The sequence below is a fragment of the Taudactylus pleione genome, unplaced genomic scaffold, assembly GCF_031769625.1.
Source record: "Taudactylus pleione unplaced genomic scaffold, aTauple2 ptg000172l, whole genome shotgun sequence".
NCBI classification, from domain to species: domain Eukaryota; kingdom Metazoa; phylum Chordata; class Amphibia; order Anura; family Myobatrachidae; genus Taudactylus; species Taudactylus pleione.
In genome coordinates this window covers 3,874,508-3,895,536 of record NW_028284574.1, presented here as the reverse complement: position 1 = coordinate 3,895,536, position 21,029 = coordinate 3,874,508, and the positions used below count along the sequence as shown (strand labels likewise).

General features: G+C 41.7%; 1 protein-coding gene across 2 annotated transcripts in view; it reads left to right on the top strand.

Annotated features, from left to right (window-relative positions):
* The window catches only part of CTTNBP2NL (CTTNBP2 N-terminal like), a 103,086-nt gene that overhangs the window by 59,854 nt on the left and 22,203 nt on the right, over positions 1–21,029 (top strand). For both annotated transcript variants that reach the window (XM_088475452.1, XM_088475453.1), the window contains exon 3: positions 5,151–5,258. In XM_088475452.1, coding sequence (XP_088331578.1) covers positions 5,160–5,258 — 99 coding nt within the window. In that variant the 5' untranslated portion in view covers positions 5,151–5,159. The remainder of the gene's footprint in view (positions 1–5,150; positions 5,259–21,029) is intronic.

Below are 21,029 nucleotides of genomic sequence, written 5' to 3'. Positions count from 1 at the left end.
CCCACAAAGTGCAAAAATAAAAAAATATTTTCTGTGTTTGTGTGCGCCTTAGCCGCACTTATATATCAATATAACATAAATGGAGGACCAAACTTTCTCCGATAAAAATTAATAGGGAAAGATCAAGAACCACTTCCTCCTAGTGCTGTTGCTGTTGCTGGGAGTTGTTCATCATCCCAGAGAGGAAGTAGGAACACCACTACTTTTACTAAACAATTGACCCTCCAACAGTCCTTAGCGAGGAGGATGAAGTACGACAGCAGTTATCCTGAAGCAAAACGTATAAATGAGGCCTTAACTGCTATGTTGGTGTTAGACGTGCTTCCGGTATACGCCATTAGTGCAGTGGGATTTAGACAATTGATGGAGGTAGTGTGTCCCCGGTTCCAAATCCCGTCTAGATTCCACCTGCATCCTCAAAGCAGCAGCGACAAGCGTGCGTCTGTCTGTTAAAGGGTGGTGTAACCCTCAAAGTGCGCTCCACAAACAATAAAAAAATTCTTTTTTTTCTGTCTTTGTGAAATGTGTGGGCTGTAGCCGCACCTGCATCCTCAAAGCAGCAGCGACAAGCGTGCGTCTGTCTGTTAAAGGGTGGTGTAACCCTCAAAGTGCGCTCCACAAACAATAAAAAAATTATTTTTTTTCTGTCTTTGTGAATTGTGTGGGCTGTAGCCGCACCTACATCCTCAAAGCAGTAGCGACAAGCGTGCGTCTGTCTGTTAAAGGATTACATCGGTGACAGCATCCAAGTAGGCATGTCAGACATGTCAGTCCGTACATGTACTGGCAGGAAAAAGAGGCAATTTGGAGGCCCCTGTACAAACTGGCTCTATTTTACCAGAGTAGCCCCCCCTCCAGTGTGTACTCCGAAAGAGTGTTTAGTGCAGCCGGGAACCTTGTCAGCGAAAGGCGTAGGAGGTTGCTTCCACAAAATGTGGAGAAGATGATGTTCATAAAAATGAATTATCAACTATTCCATGGAGACCAGCCTCCATAACGTACAGAGGGACCTGTGGTGGTGGATTCCAGCGGGGACAAATTAATACTCTGTGAGGATGAGGATGTACACAACACTGAAGAGGGTGAGGAATCGGTGAATGAGGAGGATGAGGACGACATCTTGCCTCCGTAGAGGCAGTTTGTGCAGGGACAGATTAATTGCCAGCTTGTTTTGTGGGGGCCCAAACGAACCAATCATTTCAGCCACAGTCGTGTGGCAGACCCTGGCGCTGAAATGATTGGGTTGTTAAAGTGTGCATGTCCTGTTTATACAACATAATGGTGGGTGGGAGGGCCCAAGGACAATTCCATCTTGCACCTCTTTTTTTTCTTTGCATTATGTACTGTTTGGGGCCTAGTTTTTAAAACTGCCATCCTGTCTGCCACTGCAGTGTCACTCCTAGATGGGCCACGTGTTTGTGCCGCCCACTCATGTCGCTTAGCATAGTCATCCAGCTACCTCGGTGCAACCTTTTGGACATAAAAACACTATTGTGAGGTGTGAGGTGTTCAGAATAGACTGGAAATGAGTGGAAATTAAGGTTTTTGAGGTTAATAATAGCATAGGAGCAGAAAAATCAACACATTCTGTGATTTTAGCTGTTTTTATGCTTTTTTAAAAAAAAATACAGATCCAAAACACAAAACCCAGAACCCAAAACACGGAAGGGTGGTTTTGGCAAAACCAATCCAGATCCAAAACACGAAGAAAGATCCAAAACCAAAACACAAAACACGAAAAGTGGCTGGTGCACACCCCTAATATAGTTAAAGTAATAATCTAATGTAATGATCAAAAAATGAACACTGCTATTAAAACTTCTTCTACTCATGGCTTTTACAGTTTCAGGTTTTGCTGATTTGGGAATGCTGTCATAATATCTGTCAAAGTGAATTATACTCTGCTATATATACAGCAAGCAAAGTACATTTAGTGATAACAGACATGCTTTGTACTTGTTGTCTATATTGTTAAATGTGTCAGATAATATCACCGAGGGCTACAAAATGCCAGCAAGTTGCAGCTGCAGAAAATAAGCCTTTACTGTCTGTTTGCCACCCACTGTACTCTGTAGATTCTGGGTACCTCTCACCTAAGCATTTTCCAGTTATACATAGATAAATCAGAGAATAAAACTAGCTGCAAAAATTGAGGAGCAGGTTCTGAGTAGGATGGATCCATTTCCAAGTACGTACATAGCTGGTTCCAGCATACAGCTCATGTGCAGAAGCAAATTTATGTATTTTGCATATCTCTGTCCTATTCTGAGCCGGATCTGTCTTTCCGTGAAATAGCCGTTTTGGACCGGGAACTGGGCTGTGACAATGCAATTGCACATAACTGTTCTGTCTTGTGTAAGTGTCATGGGAGTGTCCAGTAGCTATACTTCTGTGTTATTGTGTGTATGGAGAAGGGAAGTCTATATCAGATGGATCTCTTGCACTTAGCTGGTGCAAGTACAGATACTAAGGGGTAAATGTACTAAAGTGAGAGTTTTTAGAAGTGAGTTTTAAAAGTGATGTTGCCCATAGCAACCAATCACATTCTACTTAAGATTTAACTAGCACCTTCTAGAAGATAATAGCTAGAATCTGATTGGTTGCTATGGGCAACAACACTTTTAAAACTCACTCCTAAAAACTCTCACTTTAGTAAATTTACCCCTAAGACTCTTGAGCAGAGATGTTTTAAGAGAGGAGTTAGCCCTTGTGCAGCCTCCGTTTGGGCCCCCTTCCTCTCTGGCTGTGCAGTAGATTATGGGGGTCATTCAGACCCGCTCGCGAGCGCAGGACGCTCGCAATTGGGTCGATGTTCCCCCAATGCGTATGCGCACGACGGAGGGAGCTCCATCATGCGCATGCGCGAGACCCGAATAACGACGGCCAAGCCGTCGTTATGGGTCTCGCACTAAAGGGGACGTGCTGTCGATGGTGACTGACAGCACGCCCCCTTTAGAGGGCGTGCCGGGGGCATGGTTGCCAGACGGAGGCGTTCCGATGGGAACGCCTACCGTCTGAGTCTGGCCCCACTGACATCACTAGTGATGTCAGTGGGAGTGATTTTGGCTCTGATAGAGCCAAAATCACTCCAGGGCTTGCGGCAACGAGACCCTACCACAAGGGTCTCGTCGCAAGCCCGATGGTCGCGATGGTCTTGACCATCGCGACCATCTTTTTGGCCGCTCCATTTTCAGGGAGGAGGGCACTGATTCAGAGCGAGCGCTCTGGTCAGAGCGTTCGGCTCTGAATCAGGCCCAATGTCTTAATGCCAGAATCTACTGCACATGTGTGGGACTCCGGGAAATTAATCTTTAATCCCAGGGACATCTTTTCTGAACATACGCGAGTCACCAGGAAAATGGCCACCACCATTATCACTGTGGTTTTTGCTGCTCTGCAGTGGCGACCCGGAGACTGCGGAAAGGTAAGTAAGTATAACTAAATATGGGTGCAGCCCACACCGCACACCCTGCACCCATTATAGATACACACCTGCCATTGAGGCTGTGGGTGGAAAATCAGAGTGCAGGGGGACTTTCGCTTGTGCCACACAGATCCTCACATTAGCCTTACGGAAACTGCATTAGCATAAGGAATCAGGCTTCTGCAGCATCACACAAACACAGGCACTTTGCATTTGAATCTGAATTAGCCCCTTAGTGTTTTGTAGTCCTGTGTGACAGAAGCCTTATATTAAACAGGTTAATGAGGTAATATTAAAGTGTGACACCCAGGAAGTGAAATAGCCTACTATTTCCATTATGGATTTGCCTATACTCGCTTCAGTAACTGATACATTGCAAATATTTAATGTATTTATTAGTTGTCTTGTTCATTGACACACCGCAACCGCACCCAGCTGTATGGAATGACGTTGTACAGACAGATCAGAGTCCTTGTATGTGCTGACTGAAAGTGTAATCTCAGGTTTACGTTGTATTAATAGTGAAATGAAAAACTGAGCTGCTCCAATTATAGCAAAGATTCCAAATACATCTGTATTGTTATAATAAATGAATAGACCACCTCATTCCACAACTTTGTTTTATGTGCGTGATTTGACAGTGGTTAAGGGAATCACATTATCGGAAATAATTAATCATAAAGTTATGTAGTTCTTTTTAATGAAGATCACCATTTTGGTCCTCCTACGAACTGTTTACTTGGTGAATGATATGATGGCACAAATCAAACCAATGATGGAAAAATGCATTCCTATTAAGTTGGCAGGGCCGGATTAAGGGCTATGTGGGCCTCGGGCTGAAAATGATCAAGGGCCTTTTGTGAGCAGCAGAGAAGCTGTGACCAGTGTGGGTGTGGTCAGTGCCATGTGGCTGACCAGTGCTGTGTAGTAGTGGCCAGTGTTATGTGGGCATGCACCCATTCCCCCAATGTCTTCCTAAATATCTAAAAATATAAAATTGCATCTTTTTGTGAGGAAGATAGAAATACAATTTTAATGCTGAGCAGCTGGTTGGCTGGTCATAATCATATGTCCAGATGTTGAGACTATTTTTATGTGGGTTCCTGGAGTTGTAGTCCTAAATGCCCCATTGTTAATCTGGCCCTGCCAGTTGGTTATTAAAAGGCATATTGTAATTAAAAATTTATTTTGGACAGTATAAGCTATTTTAGGTTTTGGGATTCAATGGTCCTTTTAATGTGATCTTTCCAGAATCTATGATATTTCAAAATATTTGCATTGAGATGTTGACTAAGTTCTGAGCACCTTATTGTATTCAATCTTGAAATCCTGCTTGTCAATAATTTATTTTGTTTTGAATTGGGTGGGTGTAGAGCAACCTGTAGCCAATGGGTAATCCGAACGTAAGCCGCAGCAGGTGATGAGTGACGTGATTATGTTAATGAGATCAATGCTGCATGTTACAGGGACTCGGGTATCCAGATATTGTAAGGGCAATGACTGCAAGTTGAAGGACAAACAATACTGTAAGTCAGATTTTGGAAGCAGATGGTCCACAAAAACACAGAGTAGTAAGGTGGGGCTCCTATAAACCTGTGCAGGAAAGCTGGTGTGAAATTCACCTCTATGTGTTGTGAACTTCATAAATTCAACTTGTTAATGCTGTGGTATGTGAGCTCATTCAGTGTATGTGCTAAGTAACTAATCTCTGTTTCCTTTCTTTTAGGGGATCACGATGAATCTTGAAAAACTCAGCAAACCTGAATTGCTGACACTATTGAGCATCTTAGAAGGAGAACTAGAAGCCAGAGATCTTGTTATTGAGGCAATAAAGGTATGTTCAATGTCTCTGGTGAGGAGTAATATTTGTTGATATTGTGTAGTCTTTTCCCAAGGTGACTTGAAATTGGTGCTTTCTACAGAATGTAGTTATTGTACTTCATCTCATCTCAGTGATTTCCAGGATAATAATAACTAAACATTTGTAATGAGTTGGCAATCTTGGGGAAACCTTCACAGTAGTATATTTGTGGAAGTTCCTCTAAAGCTGGGTACACACACAAAGATTTTCTGTCCAACCTTCCAACTACTTGATTGGTTGGAATGAAAATCTGGTGAGGTATGAAAGCAAATGACAATCAGCAATTTGCTCCCAAACGCCGTAAAATGGACAAAAACTGTTGTTTGAACAAATTGTTTAGAATTTAGATCAAACATTTAACAAACTTGTCTGAATGACCATTTTCATCTGTTTTCTGGCATTTAGGAGCAAATTGCTGATCGTCAGTTACTCCCATACGTTACTAGATTTTCATTCCAACCAATCAACTAGTTGGATGGTTGGACAGAAAATCTGTATGTGTATACCAAGCTTTAGAACCTCACTTACCTTAGAGCAGCCTAGAGGAAAGGGTTACGAACTGCATCTTTCTGATTCCAGAGGCAGGTGGGAGATTCTAACTTTATAGGTTGGGATGTGCACATTAAATGAGGTACTGCACTGACCATCCAGCCAGGTGCCATAGCAAGTGCACACATCTCATCCCAAGTAAAGTCCTCCAGCACTGACAAATTGCTACTACTCCCTATTAGGTCTGTCTGGCAGCTGGTATAAAGTAACTGTCTTTTCATAGGTGGACCCTCACCAAGTAGTATACTGGGGCTTTACTTTACAAAGAGTGGCAGTTTCCTGAGGTGGTCAGCACCTTTAAGTTTTCCTATAGCTTTAACAGAACTTTTTTCTCTTATTTACATCAAACAGACAGGAGTGGGAGGTTTATTAAATTCCTTTTCTCAATTTGTTCTTTATTATTGCTCTTTCTGATTTGTGCCACAAGACTGAGCTGGCCTTGATCTGTCATTTCGCTTACTTTTAAATCCATTTACTCACTGTATCAGATCATTCTTCTATTCTGTCCGACCTCTCTTGCAGGGATTAATTCTGTCACATTGCTTCCAGTTTCATTGCATTTCCTCTTGTGATTACCAGATTTCCTCTAGTCATTTCATGCTTTTAAACAATTTCCACCAGAATAATATCTGTAGCTTCAGTGATTTGTATTGAAATTTGCCTAAACAATCAATGTATGAAATACAATCAAAAAACGAAATAAAAAAGATACCCTGTTCTTATCTGGAATAAATGCTGCTTTTATATATGTACTTGTATCACTACTTTTATTTGTTTTAGTTTACATCCCAGTGAGACTGACCTATCTACATGTTATGTGCACGCTATTCAAGGATTTGACTTCCCAATATGGGCAATTTGCAGAATCGCAGCCAAGCTTTGAGCTCTTTAGCAGGACGGAGAAAAGCTTGTGTGCCAAGATTAAACCTCTGAGCTGATTTAAATGCCTTATTAAGGGCTCAAAGCAGTAAATATTTAAATCCATTTGTTAGAAACAGAGTTTGTTTTCGTCCTGTGTTGTGATCGGTCACAGTGGCCCATAAGTTAGTATTGCCTGAGCCATTTCTGCAGCAGCTGCTGTTAGCTGAGTACTTTACATTTGTATCCCTTGGGCTCCAAAGATTGGTTTGAAATTTGGCTTATGCAAATCCTTTATATCTCTACAGGCTATCACTGCCTGATTATATTCAACTAAATTAAATTACACGAGTATCTACTTATATTCCACTTCTGTGGAATGATACCAGTGGTGTAATAATTCAGGAATAATTACTGCCGCTGTTAATAATTTTTCCTCTGTTTCAATTCAATTGCTGATTGAATAATGTCCCCTGTGGTCCAAATGCTAATGTTCAGCTTAATATTTTGGCTCTGAGTTTGAGCAAAATGTTGTATATAGAAGGGGATTTAAATCTAATCCTCATAGTTACAGCAGCTAGGCTGATTTTTGGGCACATATCCTAGCTAATGGGCATACCTTGAATCCTTTTTTTTTCCCCAAATCTGAATAAGTCCATAACCACCCCTTGAGGGGGTGTCCCTAGCCAGTCTGACAGCAGCACAGGTTCTGCAGGATGTTCTAACCAGGGACATGTATGATCAATCATTCATTATGTGTCATGGTAAGTTAGTGTGAACATAGTACATTGGTTCTGTGGTTGTCATAATGCAGGGAGGTTGCACACAGAGGGAACTTTAGAATGAAATTTAATTTGTAAATTTACAGACTTGTTGATGTAATTAATTTGAATCACAGTTGTACAATACAGACAGCAGGGCTTCAATAAGTACATAACAGACTGCACTGACAGTGTTAGTCAGCAATTCCTATTCCTTCTTTCCCCAGTATTCTGCCAGGCCGCTCACAGTTGCAGCTTCAGACACACACACGGGGAACGGTATGGAAAATGTAGTGGGCGTTCCGGGGCAGTGACTAGGAGGTGGCTTAGCCACAGGTATAGAGATGGTCCTTCTTATAGGCGTGTTGTGGTAGTGTCGCAGGTGTATCTGTGACACTCCAACAACATGCAGGTATGTATGGTGACGCTCAACCACTGAGATAGGAGTCATACTAGGACAGAGAAACTGCACCTCCCATAGGACTGGTGCAAGTTTTGATGGAGTGACCGATGGGGCATCTAAAGACGCACCAAATGATATTACAGTATTTATGGACACTGAGAGTGGGTGTCTCAGCCTGTGCACATTCATACACACAGATGTACACTAGGGGAGAACTTTATAGCGGTATTTGCATAAAGTCGCAGACAGGCGAACAACAACAGACGCTGCTGCTGTTACGTCTATTTCTGAATCAACCCCATTATGTTGTTAGTAAGTGTAGCTCCAGTATGTGAAATATTTATAAATGCCCCAATATCACATGTATAGATATGAAACTTGTCAGATTGCAACATTTGGACACAGCCTTCTAATGAGAACTAGCACATTTCTTCTTTGCCAGGCAGGCCAAATTATTATGGCACACCGTATAAGGTGAGAAAACAAATCTATCTGCAAATGAAGTTTTTTTTTTAGTAAAAGGCTGCAAATATAATTGATATGTGTATCTAAACATATATATTGGGTTTATCACAATTCCTTTGATAGCTTTAGAAGTAGCTGTCTTCTTGCGATGTAATAGTTAAATTGTCTCTTGTTCCTGTGTTTTATTTTTCTCTTTAATTTAAGAGAACCCCATAAGCAGGCCAGGAAGGTGGGTGGGTTAGGCTGAACCAGCCACAGGATAGGAAGTGTTTAGTGTGTGAGGCAGTGATTTCATCAGCATCTGGAGCTGTGGCCGGCAGCAGAAGTGATAGACCGCCAGGGAAAAACCACAAAGACCAGTTCAGCAAAACTGAGATTTCTTTGTCTAGCTTTTGCATGCAATATAGTCACACATGGACCCTCTAACCTTCTTCAGGTTTCTCTGTACAAGAGTTCTTTGTGGATAATTTTGTCATGAGAATTTTTAGCGTCAGTTCTTCTATTATTTATGGTGATATTGTTCTAGGCAAGTTACAATTCTAATTTCTTAGTTGCTAATAAAGGTTTATACATTTCTACAGTAGTCTGTGATGTTGTCCTTTCATTATGCATTTATTTGCTGTATATGTGCCCTTCTTGTACGCCTGCATTCTCTTTTGATGCGTCAATGAGCAAAACTAATCTCCTAGGATACTGTTTTAATCCTTTTTTGATGTCGTGATCGTTCACCAGTTTCATGGTCAGGACAACGCAAAGTGCACATTACAATAAAGTTTATGCATGAACAAAAGTTTGGGTTTTTTATGAACAGTGAGACCATCAATCTCGGTATTGCTAGACTGAGAAGAGCATGCATCTCCCATATTTAATTATATGTATCATCATATGTCCTTATTTGCACTTCTGGATACAATTAAAATGTCCAGTGCAAAGAGACTCGCTACTGTAGCTGTTTTAGATGCTCTTTACTACTATAATTTATTGTTCTTTTATCATCATTTCTCCACCATTTAATGAATCGGAGTGCCAGTCAGAGAAGGAGATAGTGTAATATTATCCAGCTACTTAGCAATTCCAATCTTGTAAACAGCAAAAATAGTGCAGTACTATCTTTTATATATTCTGTTGTGAAATAATTGTTAAGTACTTGCTTTGGGCACAAAACTTATGTCACACTGTCTTATTTTTTCATTAACATTTTTTATATAGTGCTAGCATATTTCATTGTGCTTTACAATTGGGAACAAAACAGTAATACAACAAGACTGGGTAATAACAGACAGAGAAAGACCTAAGAGGGCCTTGCTCAGAGAGAAAGGCAGCACTCACATCAAACACAGATCCATATAGTGCTGGGGTGTCCACCACAGTAGTGGAGCACTGATTGGTACTCCACCAATTGTATATAATAGAAAAAGAGGGGCACTCACCAGGCTTGAAAGAAGTTAATCCAATTTTAATTCACATATAACTCGCTCAACGTTTCGGTCATGATCTGCGACCTTCTTCAGGAGTAGCAACACAGATTATAAACAACTCAGCATCTACAGCAATGGATTAACTTTTTTCAAGCCTGGTGAGTGCCCCTCTTTTTCTATTATATATATGTGTGTGTGTGTGTATATATATGTGTATATATATGTGTATGTATATATATATATATATATATATATATATATATATATATATATATATATATATATATATATATCAGATGTTCCCAAACATTGTACTCAAGGCTCCCCATCAGTTCAGGTTTTAGAGAAATACATAGATGAGCTCAGGTGGTTAACTCAAATTGACTGAGGTTCTAATTAAGTAACCTGTGCTCAACCATGTATAGCTCTATAACCTGTACTGTTTGGGAGCCTTGAGGACCATGTTTGGGAAGATCTGATCTATAGGGAAATAGGAATTTCATACATAGCGACAAGTGTTGTGTGCCCGCTAGGCTGTTTGAGCAGGACACTGCACCCTGCCTGTTTTTTAAATGGAAAAAAAGTGCCCTGCCATTTTCAAGTGTACAATGCATTGCTTAATTGCAATTCAAACAGCGGGGGGTGTAACTTCATCGGGGATGCTGTCAGTCCTGGAAGACCTTTGCACCATTTAGCATCACAAGTATCGCCATGAACCATTACCTTCCACACTTCCTCTTAAGTAGAGCACTAGCAGTGGACAAATGATCTCCTCTAGGGTCGTGGCTAGGATCCCACTGATCTAAGGCTGACTATAGAGCAGCAGTGGGTAGGAGTTGAAGTAACTAGCTCTGCATAACTCCTCTGTCATCATAACTGTACCCTGATCACACTGTCCTGGGTGCCTTCTCTGCTGATCACTACCATGCAGAACAGCATGTAACCTCAAGCCTATGGTGAATTTGCTTAAAAATGCTCATACTGCTTTTCTCTTCCTGCGGGTTGAACCCAGAGGGGGCATGTGAGGTAGTCTGATGGGCATTGAAGGGGCAAGGGCGGTAGTCTGGTGGCATGTATGGTTTTCTGAGGAGCATTGATGTGGCATGTGGAGGATTGAATGGTGGAGTTTAAATATTTGTATAATAGAAGGCGTGTGTCTGTCTGTTTGTCCTTTAAGCATGGCCAGAGTTTTGGACCTAGCTTCACCAAATTTGGCAGGGTGGTGTAGCTTGGCCAGGATTAGGTTTTCGCCTAGGTTTCAACTTCATAAGGGCCATACCCACGGTACTTATGACACTGTTTGCATGCATGTTAGCAAGCAGTGGGGTCCTTTTCAGGTTAATTGGAATGGGGTTATAGGCAAGGACAATGTAAACAGATAAAGGCTGCAGGTGTACTTCAGGGTCCAGTCTTTAACCCGGGCAATGCTGGGTATCCCAGCTAATATATAATATTATGTTACAATGTAGTGTCCCCAATTCGTAATATGCTGCACAGCTGTGGCATCACATTGTGTCCAAAATATTACCCTTAAAAGTTATAATGTGCCCTCCTCAGCAATCAGAGTATAAAAAATCTGCAGTGAACACTGGGCCAGATTCAGACCCGCTCGCAAGCGGGTCGATTTGCCCTAGTGCGCATGCGCACGACGGAGGGAGCTCCGCCGTGCGCATGTGCGGGACTCGAATAGCGACGGCCAACCCGTCGCTTTTGGTCTCGCACCAAAGGGGGCGTGCTGTCGATGGTGAGTGACAGCACGCCCCCTTTGCTGGGCGTGCCGGGGGCGTGGCTGCCCAGACGGAGGCGTTCCCATGGGAACGCCTACCGTCTGGGTCCGGCCCCACTGACATCACTAGTAATGTCAGTGGGAGTGCTTTTGGCTCTGATAGAGCCAAAAGCACTCTCGGGCTTGCGATTAGACCGCAGGGTCTTGTCGCAAGCCCGATGGTCTTGACCATCGCGACCATCCTTTTGGCCTCTCGCATAAGCTGTGGGTGGTCACCCACAGCTATGCGAGCGGCCATGAGGCCGCTACCAATAATATGTAGGACGGCCCTGATTCACAGCAAGCGCTCTTGTCAGAGCATCCGGCTCTGAATCAGGCCCACTATCTCTACATATTGCAAATTGGTCCAGCAAGATTCCAAAGGTTCTTAGTGGGCTACACACCATTGTTGACCTTAGTAGGTTGTGTGAGTGCAGAAAGAGAACATATTTAAAGTTATGTGTGAACTCTGTAGAGGGGAGATAATTGGGTAGCTAGTGGAGGTTATTTGTGTAGCTGGATTAGGACAGTGGACCTGATTCAGAGCTGCTCGCTTGCGCTGTGCATGTTCTGCGTACGTGCATGCACACGCTTTGTTCTGCGCGTGTGCAAACTACACACTGCGTTCGCAACCCTCTCGCTCGCCCAGCAAAGGCAGCGTGGGTTATGAGTGACAGGAGAGCCCGTTTGTGGGTGGTAACAGGGGCAGGACACTAATAATGGGGGAGTGGAGGTGCGAATGCAGGTGTGCCTGAATGTTTCAACGCCGTTTTTAAGGCGTGCATAATTAACAGGCAGTGTCATACTACACGTCACATGCTTGTTTCTTACACTGAAGTCCTCGCAGTGCTTGCGGCAGGGTAAGGCAACCACAAGCGCTGCGATCGCTACTGAGGGTGCTCGATGTACAAATGTTTTAATACACTTCCTGGAGATGCGAACGCAGGCATGCCTGGGTGTTTCAGTGCTGTTTTAGAGGCGTGCATAATTAACAGGCAGTGTCATAGTACACGTCACTTGCCATTTTTTACATCGATTTCCTCACACTGCTTGCGGTAAGGTAAAGCTACCTCAAGCATTGCGTTCACATCCGATGGTGCTTGATCTACCAATGTTTTAATACACTTCCTGGAGAGTATTATTTATTATTAACAGTTTCTTATATAGCGCAGCAAATTCCGTCGCGCTTTACAATTTGAATTAACATTATACTGGGTTGTAAAAGACATACATACATACATACATAAGGCCCTGCTCGCAAGCTTACAATCTATGGAGATGACGTGTTGCTTGTGGGTGGCTCTGCCTGTGCCATTGGGCGTACGCATACACAAAGTGGCCGCTCGCTAAGACATGGTGGGCGTGCTTATGCCTTGGCAAGCGATCGCTTCCTGTGGCGTCACTTTGAAAAATTTTCATACGCATCTAGCGAGCGTACGCAGATGGCGAACGGGTCTGAATCAGGCCCAGTGTCCCAAAGACGTAGTGATTGTAGTATTTGTTTGAGAGGAGTGTGGTCCCCTGGGGGAGATGAATCAAGCCTTGGAAAGAGATAAAGGGTAGAGATTAGAATGGAGACTTATCAAACCTTGGAGAGAGATAACATACCAACCAATCAGCTTCTTTTACACCGACCTGAAAATCCCTGGTTGTTGCACGTGCATCAACCCGGGATTTTTGCCAGTGTAAATGGGTCCACCCGGTTCCAGTGGCCTGGGGATCCAACTCTGGTAGCTTGCAGGCCATGGGTCGTTCCCGTGTCACCCTGCAGTGTAAACGACGCGATCTGGGTCACGGGTCGTGCCGCATGCTACCCGATTGGCTTGCTTTATTGGCGCTTGGAGATTACATCATCTGCAAGCCTCCACTGCAATGCTGGAAGAGCCTGGGTCCGTGACCCAGCTAGGGTGTGAGCGGTGCCAACCTGGGCATACCCCGGGTTGGCGCCGCAGGGTAAAAAGTCTGATCCGAGTTGGAAACGTGTTCCAAATCCCGGGTCAGACCCAGGACTTTAGTGTAAAAGGGGTATAACTCTCATTTTTCTAGCACAGCCTGTAAAATTACAGTAACAACCAATCAACCAATCTTTCTCCAAGGTTTGATACGCAGTGTCAAATATTGAAGAGATATCCAGGAGAATTAGAAGTGAGTAACTGCCTTTAGCTTTCAGTGTCGTGTTGTGTGAGGTGAGTGAAGGCAAGCCCCTGAAGTAGCTTGGAGGGAAGGAAGCTGAAAGATGCACCCCAGGACAATTTTTTTACGGATTTATTCACATGTTTTTTTCCTGGTATGCAGAGTTCATTCTAAAGGAACTTTCCTTACTTTAAGGATTTTACATTAACCTGTGTGCACCTATTGAATTTTATTTTATTTTATCTCATTTCACTTTATTTTATTTTTGCAAACCAATTTATCAGTGTTTTAACAATGTTTTCTTTTTCTTTATTGTGATACATTCACATCTGTTAAATTGCTGCCAATTTTATTCTATACCCATGTACGTCTAAAGATTATTTGTTCATTCATGCTATGATTTTTTAATATATATATATACAATATTTACATATTAAATAAGTTCAAATTTAAATAGTTTGCCATTTCCTATATATCTTAAGAAACAAACATCTCATTTGCCATAAACACCATCTGTGCGCCCTTCAAGACCCCATTTGTTAATTAAGTTTCATAGCAATACATGGTGCATTAATGCAGGGAGCTCATGTACTTCAATAAAGTCACTGGTTCACCCAAGTTCTCCCATCGGAAGGGGCAAAAGTATACAGCCTTGCATTTTGTGCCATCTTGACGGGTAACCGGCCATTCAAACATAGGCAAATAGTGCACCAAAAAAAAATAAGACGCACTGTTTTTTGGCATTGACACTTCATAAATGCCTTTACCCGACCTTTATGACATTTTATTTGCATAGTGAGGGAGTAGTCATAAATTGTTAAAATGAGCATGTAAGTAGCTTTGCAATTTTTTTTTTTGCTAAATTAATGAAGGGATGGTCTCTACTAGCAGTATTGCTGCATATAATAAAATGTCATGTTTCTGCAGAGATATAGTTCAATGACATGTAGTTATTTCATTTTAAAATATAAGAAAATATATTTAAAGTAGGGATGTGCAGGCTCGGATAGGTTCGAGTTTGCACGTGGAGTTCGGATTTTTCCCTCCAAAAAAACGGAACTCAGAAAGAGGCAAAACGTCATCTTGCATGGACGAATATCATCATTCCTGGACTTATTTAAAGTATAATGTATGAATATTAGTAAATTATGGTTTGGGATTTTTTTTGGTTTAACGACCCCCCTATAAATACAGATGAGTCTCTCTTTATTGTGACTACCCCATAGAAGTGAAATAGGCCCAATGACTATATTTGCGCATTACACCATAATTCCGGCTTCTGTTTCTGCATATTCAGTGATATAGGCCAGTTAGCATAATAATGAGAAATTCAATATTTACTGTCCTGGATGAGGCATATATCAGTATGCAGTCAGAAAATTTGTAATGCACAATTCCTCTAGTTGAAATTTTGCATCAGCTGTCATTTGTGGTAAAATGTTTACCATAAGTGCCATTTTATGTTTTTAACCTTAAAGTCTATCAAAATGTTAAAATATAACTCACTCATTTTGGGTCTAACTCACTGAACTCTCCCAGGCCCCCTTCTCTCTGCTGCCCTTCCTGTTTACCATGCCTGGTATCATAAAGGCCTCCCTTATACTGGCTGCTATGACATTTCCAGGCACAGAAAGCCTTTCACAAAGTTTTGGCTGTTATCCCATTCCAAATACTGTAAAATGAGGCTTATTTTCTCTGTGCTTTGTGGTTGCAGATAACTGTTTATTCCAGAGGGGTCTGTCTCACACGGACAACATCACTGTGAGAACAGCACTACCAATTTCCTGGATGATATACATTTAAAAGTAAATAGCATACTTTATTTTACTCTAAATTGATATAGACATAGGCTTTAAAGCTGGAAATTCATGGGAACTGCAAGATATAGCGTGGTATAGAGATTTTTTAGTTCTGTTCATACTGTATCACCTCTGCTGGTGTCAGTAACCTATGAAACGCGTGGATAAGAGTGGCTGTTCTATATAAAGAGCAAGCTATTTCTCTAAATTATATGGATCAATGTCTGTTATAAAGGCATTTTGTATGTCTGTAATGTACTATTTACCTATGTATAAAGTCAATTTTTTTTGAACAGAGCATGTTCATTAGACATCCATATTAGTCCCCGCTTGACACAATTATATTTATTTTTTTATTATAAGTTATGCTTTTAACTGTCCCAGGTAATTCTCTTCTATGTAATGCCGCCTTAGGTTAGCATGTTTCTTTAGAAACCACAAACCCTTTCACTCGCTTACCTTTGGTACAGTTGTTATAAATCATACACTTGTTCTGTCACTTCTGGGTTTTTTTTCCATCCCACATTATTGGACCACCATGGTTGCTACATACAATATACAGTATATCCTATTTATTAGGATGTATGTCAGTCAATCAGGTCTGTTCCCCATTGGTAGGACAGGGTATTAATAGGAAGTATAGAGGGCTTTCAGTTTGAGGCAGTCAAGCCCAGAAGGTGAAAAGCACGCAATTTCTGGTCCGCTCTCATAGAGAGACTGATGCCCGCAGCTTACCTCCTATCTACACTACAGAGCTCCACCATGTATTCTTTTTTTCAACTATTTCAGGCACGCTCATCTAGATTGCCAGGTGGTTTCCTTGCAATGCCCATATTGTAACAGGGACCCAGGCATACTATTGGACAGCAGAAGTGCCCCTACTTTCTTCTGCTTGAAACGATGTCTCTGTCACTCTCTCATTCCCCGACCAGTGCACGAAACAGCAGAAGTGGCAGGGCATCTTTGTTCTCTGTACTGTATCCTATAATTATCCAAATGTCTGGTACTTAGATCAATGAATACAAATTATTGCTGTGCTACTAATATATAATCTGACATTAGACTGTCTGAACAAAATCATTTAATGCAAAATATCATTAATGTATGCGCACACTTTGCTAAGCATTTTGAATTATATGTGTGATATTATAAGATTTTCTGGGAAATTTTCCCTATATTTGATGCTAACTTTGAGTGACTTGACATACCTGCACCCAAAATTCTCTCCCTTACACAGTTGCAACATGAGAGATTAAAATGTATGCATTTATTTAGTGTGCCATTTAAAATAAGCCTATCCAACTGCATATTTAGCTTTAGTGCTAAGTGTTAAAGTTTATAAAACACACTAATCTTAAGTATTTTGAATGATATCTGTGATGTCATTAATTGTCTGGTGGAGCTCTCCCTATCTTAAGGATAGCATTAAGTAGATTGATACACTTGCGCTCATAGTTCTCTGCTTTACTCTGATCTATGCGTAATTCAATGTGCCACTTTCACCATGCTTTCCATTTGTATAATTACCTGGAGTGTATTCAATTACTACATCATGAATGGCGAATAAAGTAGTATACTTACACAATGAGTGATGAATTCACTTAGCATAAGGCATACTCCCAATTGTCCCACTCTTTGTTAATTGTCCGTGGGCCACAGTGTTCCGCGGGGGGAGCAGTGAAAATTAATAGCCGTGCGCATGTGTAGATGCCATACACTGTAAAGGGGAGAGTTGGGGATAGCCCAGCATCTCTGGAAGTGCTGGGCATGCCCACAGAGTTCTGAAGATGGGAGCGTGTCAAGAGGTCATGTCCCTTCGGCCTGCGTGGTCGGTACTGTTGGGATATTACCTATTTTGCAGATTCAATTCAGATCTAGGTTGATATTATGGCTATAGCTAATCTTTTGCTATATATGTTATTTGGATCTGAATTAGCCCAATTTGTGATTTTAATATGATTTTCTAACATACATTACCTTTTACTGGTATAATATAATAATAGCTTTATGTTTTAAAAACAATATTTTGTGCCCTCAAAAAAGAGTTGTCTCCTGCCCTTTGGCAATTATTAAATACTAATCATCCATGTCTAAAGACTATTACATTATAGCATTGTTTATTAAATTTATATTGTCATATATATTTCTATAAATGTAATATAGAATCAAAGCTCATTGCAAATTATCACTGAAGAAATTGATTTAAGGACTAAAGTAAAGCAGATGTTAAACCCAAAATAAGCAGTTCAATGTGTCTACTTCCTAAGGGGAGGGTGACTAAGGGCTCTATTTATCATGTTAATTATCAGGGTCCAATTGGACGCCGATAATTAACATTCTTACTCGCCACGAGCGCCCGAGCAATTTATCATTGCGGTGCGGAGACAGCTGATCTGAAAATCAGCTGCCTCCACTAGTTTTCCACTGTTCCTTTCAGAGCAATGAATCTTTTTACTGCTCCTTTCGGGGCAGTGTAACTAGTGCGCATGCATGACCTACAGGTCACGCATGCGCACAAGAGGCCCAGTGTTTGGCGAGAGGAGTCAGACAGGGGCGGAGGGATCCGAAAGGATCCCTCTTCGCAATCCGGGACTGGGAGCGGGTTGTGGGAGCACTTGATGGCGAATGCTCCCGCAGTTGAGCTCCGAAAATATTGTATTTTCAGAGCTTGATGAATTCCTGTCCCCATACTAGTGTATGGGGACAGCGCCTCCATTCCGCGAGAGAAAGGGAAGAAGGAGATTTCACAGATAGCTTTTTGATGAATGGCCCAAAAACTTAATTTCTACAATTGCAGGTGTAAATGTAAATTTTTGCCTGCTTTTGTAGAAAATAAGTCATGATGGCTTTTCAAATATCTTGCTTTTTTGCATTGTTTTATCTGTGTTTGCCTGTCAAAATGTCTCTTTTCACTTAGATATTTACATTTTTAAAGGAGTACTTCATGAGAACATGATTATTTAAATAATGAACCTCCCTCGGGCAACTACCCAGTGATCCCAATTGCTAAAGGTCCATGATACAAGAGAGCCCCATAATCCCCTGCCTCCTATGCTGCACCGTAGAAGACGCTCTTACTCAGGCTACTGATTTTGTATAATTATGTGTCACAAAGTTATGTTCATGGAAAAGTCTGGTATTGGTGCTTCTAATTAAAGGATTTAGTAAACCTAAAGCATCAAGTGAAAAAATATGTAAAATTCCTCATTATTGACACTTGCTAAAATATCTTGTGCCATAGCAATAAATCTATTATGTACACACTAGAGCAGAGTGAGGCACTGTTCTGTGCTTGGCATGTATTCCACAATAAACACCCTTATGTGCCCATCTTCTCCCTTTAGATAGAGCAATATTTTGCCGCCCTGCAGCTTCCACCACTTTTCTACTTGTAGAAACCTGTTTTAAATAATCACATTCTAGCAAACAGAGGTGTATGACATCACAAAACAACATTCGTCCTGCAGGGTCATATTTTTACACCTTTGTAAATGGAATTGGTATGAAATACCGCCGGCCGCATGGTTCGATTCCCGTCAGCGGCAGCCCGACAGGACCAGAGTGCGACGCAGCGGAAGCCCGACAGCGCTGGAAATCCCGATCGTGGATAGGTAAGTATCCACTAACCTAACCTAACCCCCCTAACCCTAACCCTCCTTAGGGGTGCCTAACCCTAACTTCCGCCCCAAGTGCCTAACCCTAATCCCCCCTCTAAGTGCCTAACCCTAACCACCCCCTTCCCCGCTGCCTAAACCTAAGTCCCCCGGGGGAATGCCTAACCCTAAATCCCCACCGGGGGTGCCTAACCCTAACCCTCCCTCCCCCTAGCCTAACCCTAACCCTCCCGGGGGGTGCCTAACCCTAAGTCCCCCCCGGGAGCCCTAAACCTAACCGCGGCTGTCCGCTGGCAGCGCCCGGGATCACTACGATCGTGATGCCGGGCGCCGGTCTCCCGGCGTCGGGGAAATGTGTGCGTCTACATCTAGACGCCCGGCATTTCACCCTTGCCGGGATAAGACAGTCGGGAAGCCGGCTGCCGGTATTTAGGCAGTCGGCTTCCCGATTGCCTCCCTTGTAAATTGCCCCTACTACAGCGGTCCTTCAGTATACTGAAAGGACATTTTCAGATACAGGCCCTGAATATAAAAAACATTGCTCAGTACACATATTTTATAGTGTTGCAATGGTACCTGATCTAGATTAAAAAAAAAAATCTGAGAATGCAGATATTGAGCAACCGTTATTTGAGTAACAGTATCCGTTAAATCCCAATATGTAAAAATGGGGAACTCCTTATAAGAATGTTAAAACGCATTTTGTACACGATTACAACTTCTTCTTCTGTGTATTTTCTAGAATGCAATAGAAAAATGACAGCTAGAATCTGATTGGTTGCTATGGACAACATCACCACTTGTATGTTATAGAAGCTTTAGTAAATTTACCGAATCTGCTTTTTATTAAAATGAATACAAAAACAAGCGATTTTATTGAAAATTCCTATTAACTCCCAAAACAAAATGTGCTTTCATAGCATGTATACATTTGTGTAATGTGTTTTATTTGCACAGTACCATACTGTTATGATCCATATAATTGGACATATTGAATAACTAAGTGGTTCTCAAACTCGGTCCTCAGGACCCCACACAGGTCACGTTTTACAGGTCTCCTAGCAGGTGCACAGATGTGTTCATTGCTCACTGACGCATTTTAAAATATCCACAGGTGGAGCTAATTATTTCCCTTGTGATTCTGTGAGGAGACCTGGAAAACATGCACTGTTTGGGGTCCCGAGGACCAAGTTTGAGAACTTGTGGAATAACTTATAACACAGAAATGCCAGTGATCCAGTGCAAAATACAGTATTTTGCCTGGTAATGGATTACCCTCTTACTTTTATATTATGCCCAGTGAATGTGCATTACTTAATATTAAGTAGCAAACTTCTTACATCAATTTATTAATGGTCCATTATATATATACGAGGAAAATAACTTGTCATGTATAAATTCCTTGTTGAAAAGATTGATATTTGCATTCTAATGGATAAATATTGATATTTTATGTTCAGCCTAGAGCAGGCCTGCCAACCTGTGGCTCAGATGTACACGGACCTCTTTGTTTTGGTTATAAATCATCTTTGTGTTTTGGTTTTGGCAAAACCACCCTCATGTCTGTTGGTTCAGTTTTGGTTTTGGATTTCTTTAAAAATTGCTGAAAACAGCTAAAATCATGTAACTTGGACATGTTTTTCTTCCTATAGTATTATTAAAATCAAAAACATTAATTTCCAGTCAATTTAGACCACCTCACAGCACCTGATATTACGAGGTAGGGACTTAATTGCAATCGAAAATATGCATGATCCGGTTTTAGATCCCAGTTCCGAACATGGCAAGAAGACCCAAATCGGGACTCTGTTCTACTCAGAACCCCAAAGTTAAGCTGTGTTCAGTTTTCCGCAAAACCAAACTGCTCATCTCTAGTGGTTCTCCAGCTGTTGTAAAACTACAAGTCCCCAGCATGCTTTACCAGCTGATTGGTGGACGGGTATGCTGGGGCTTATAGTTGTACAACAGTTGGTGAGCCA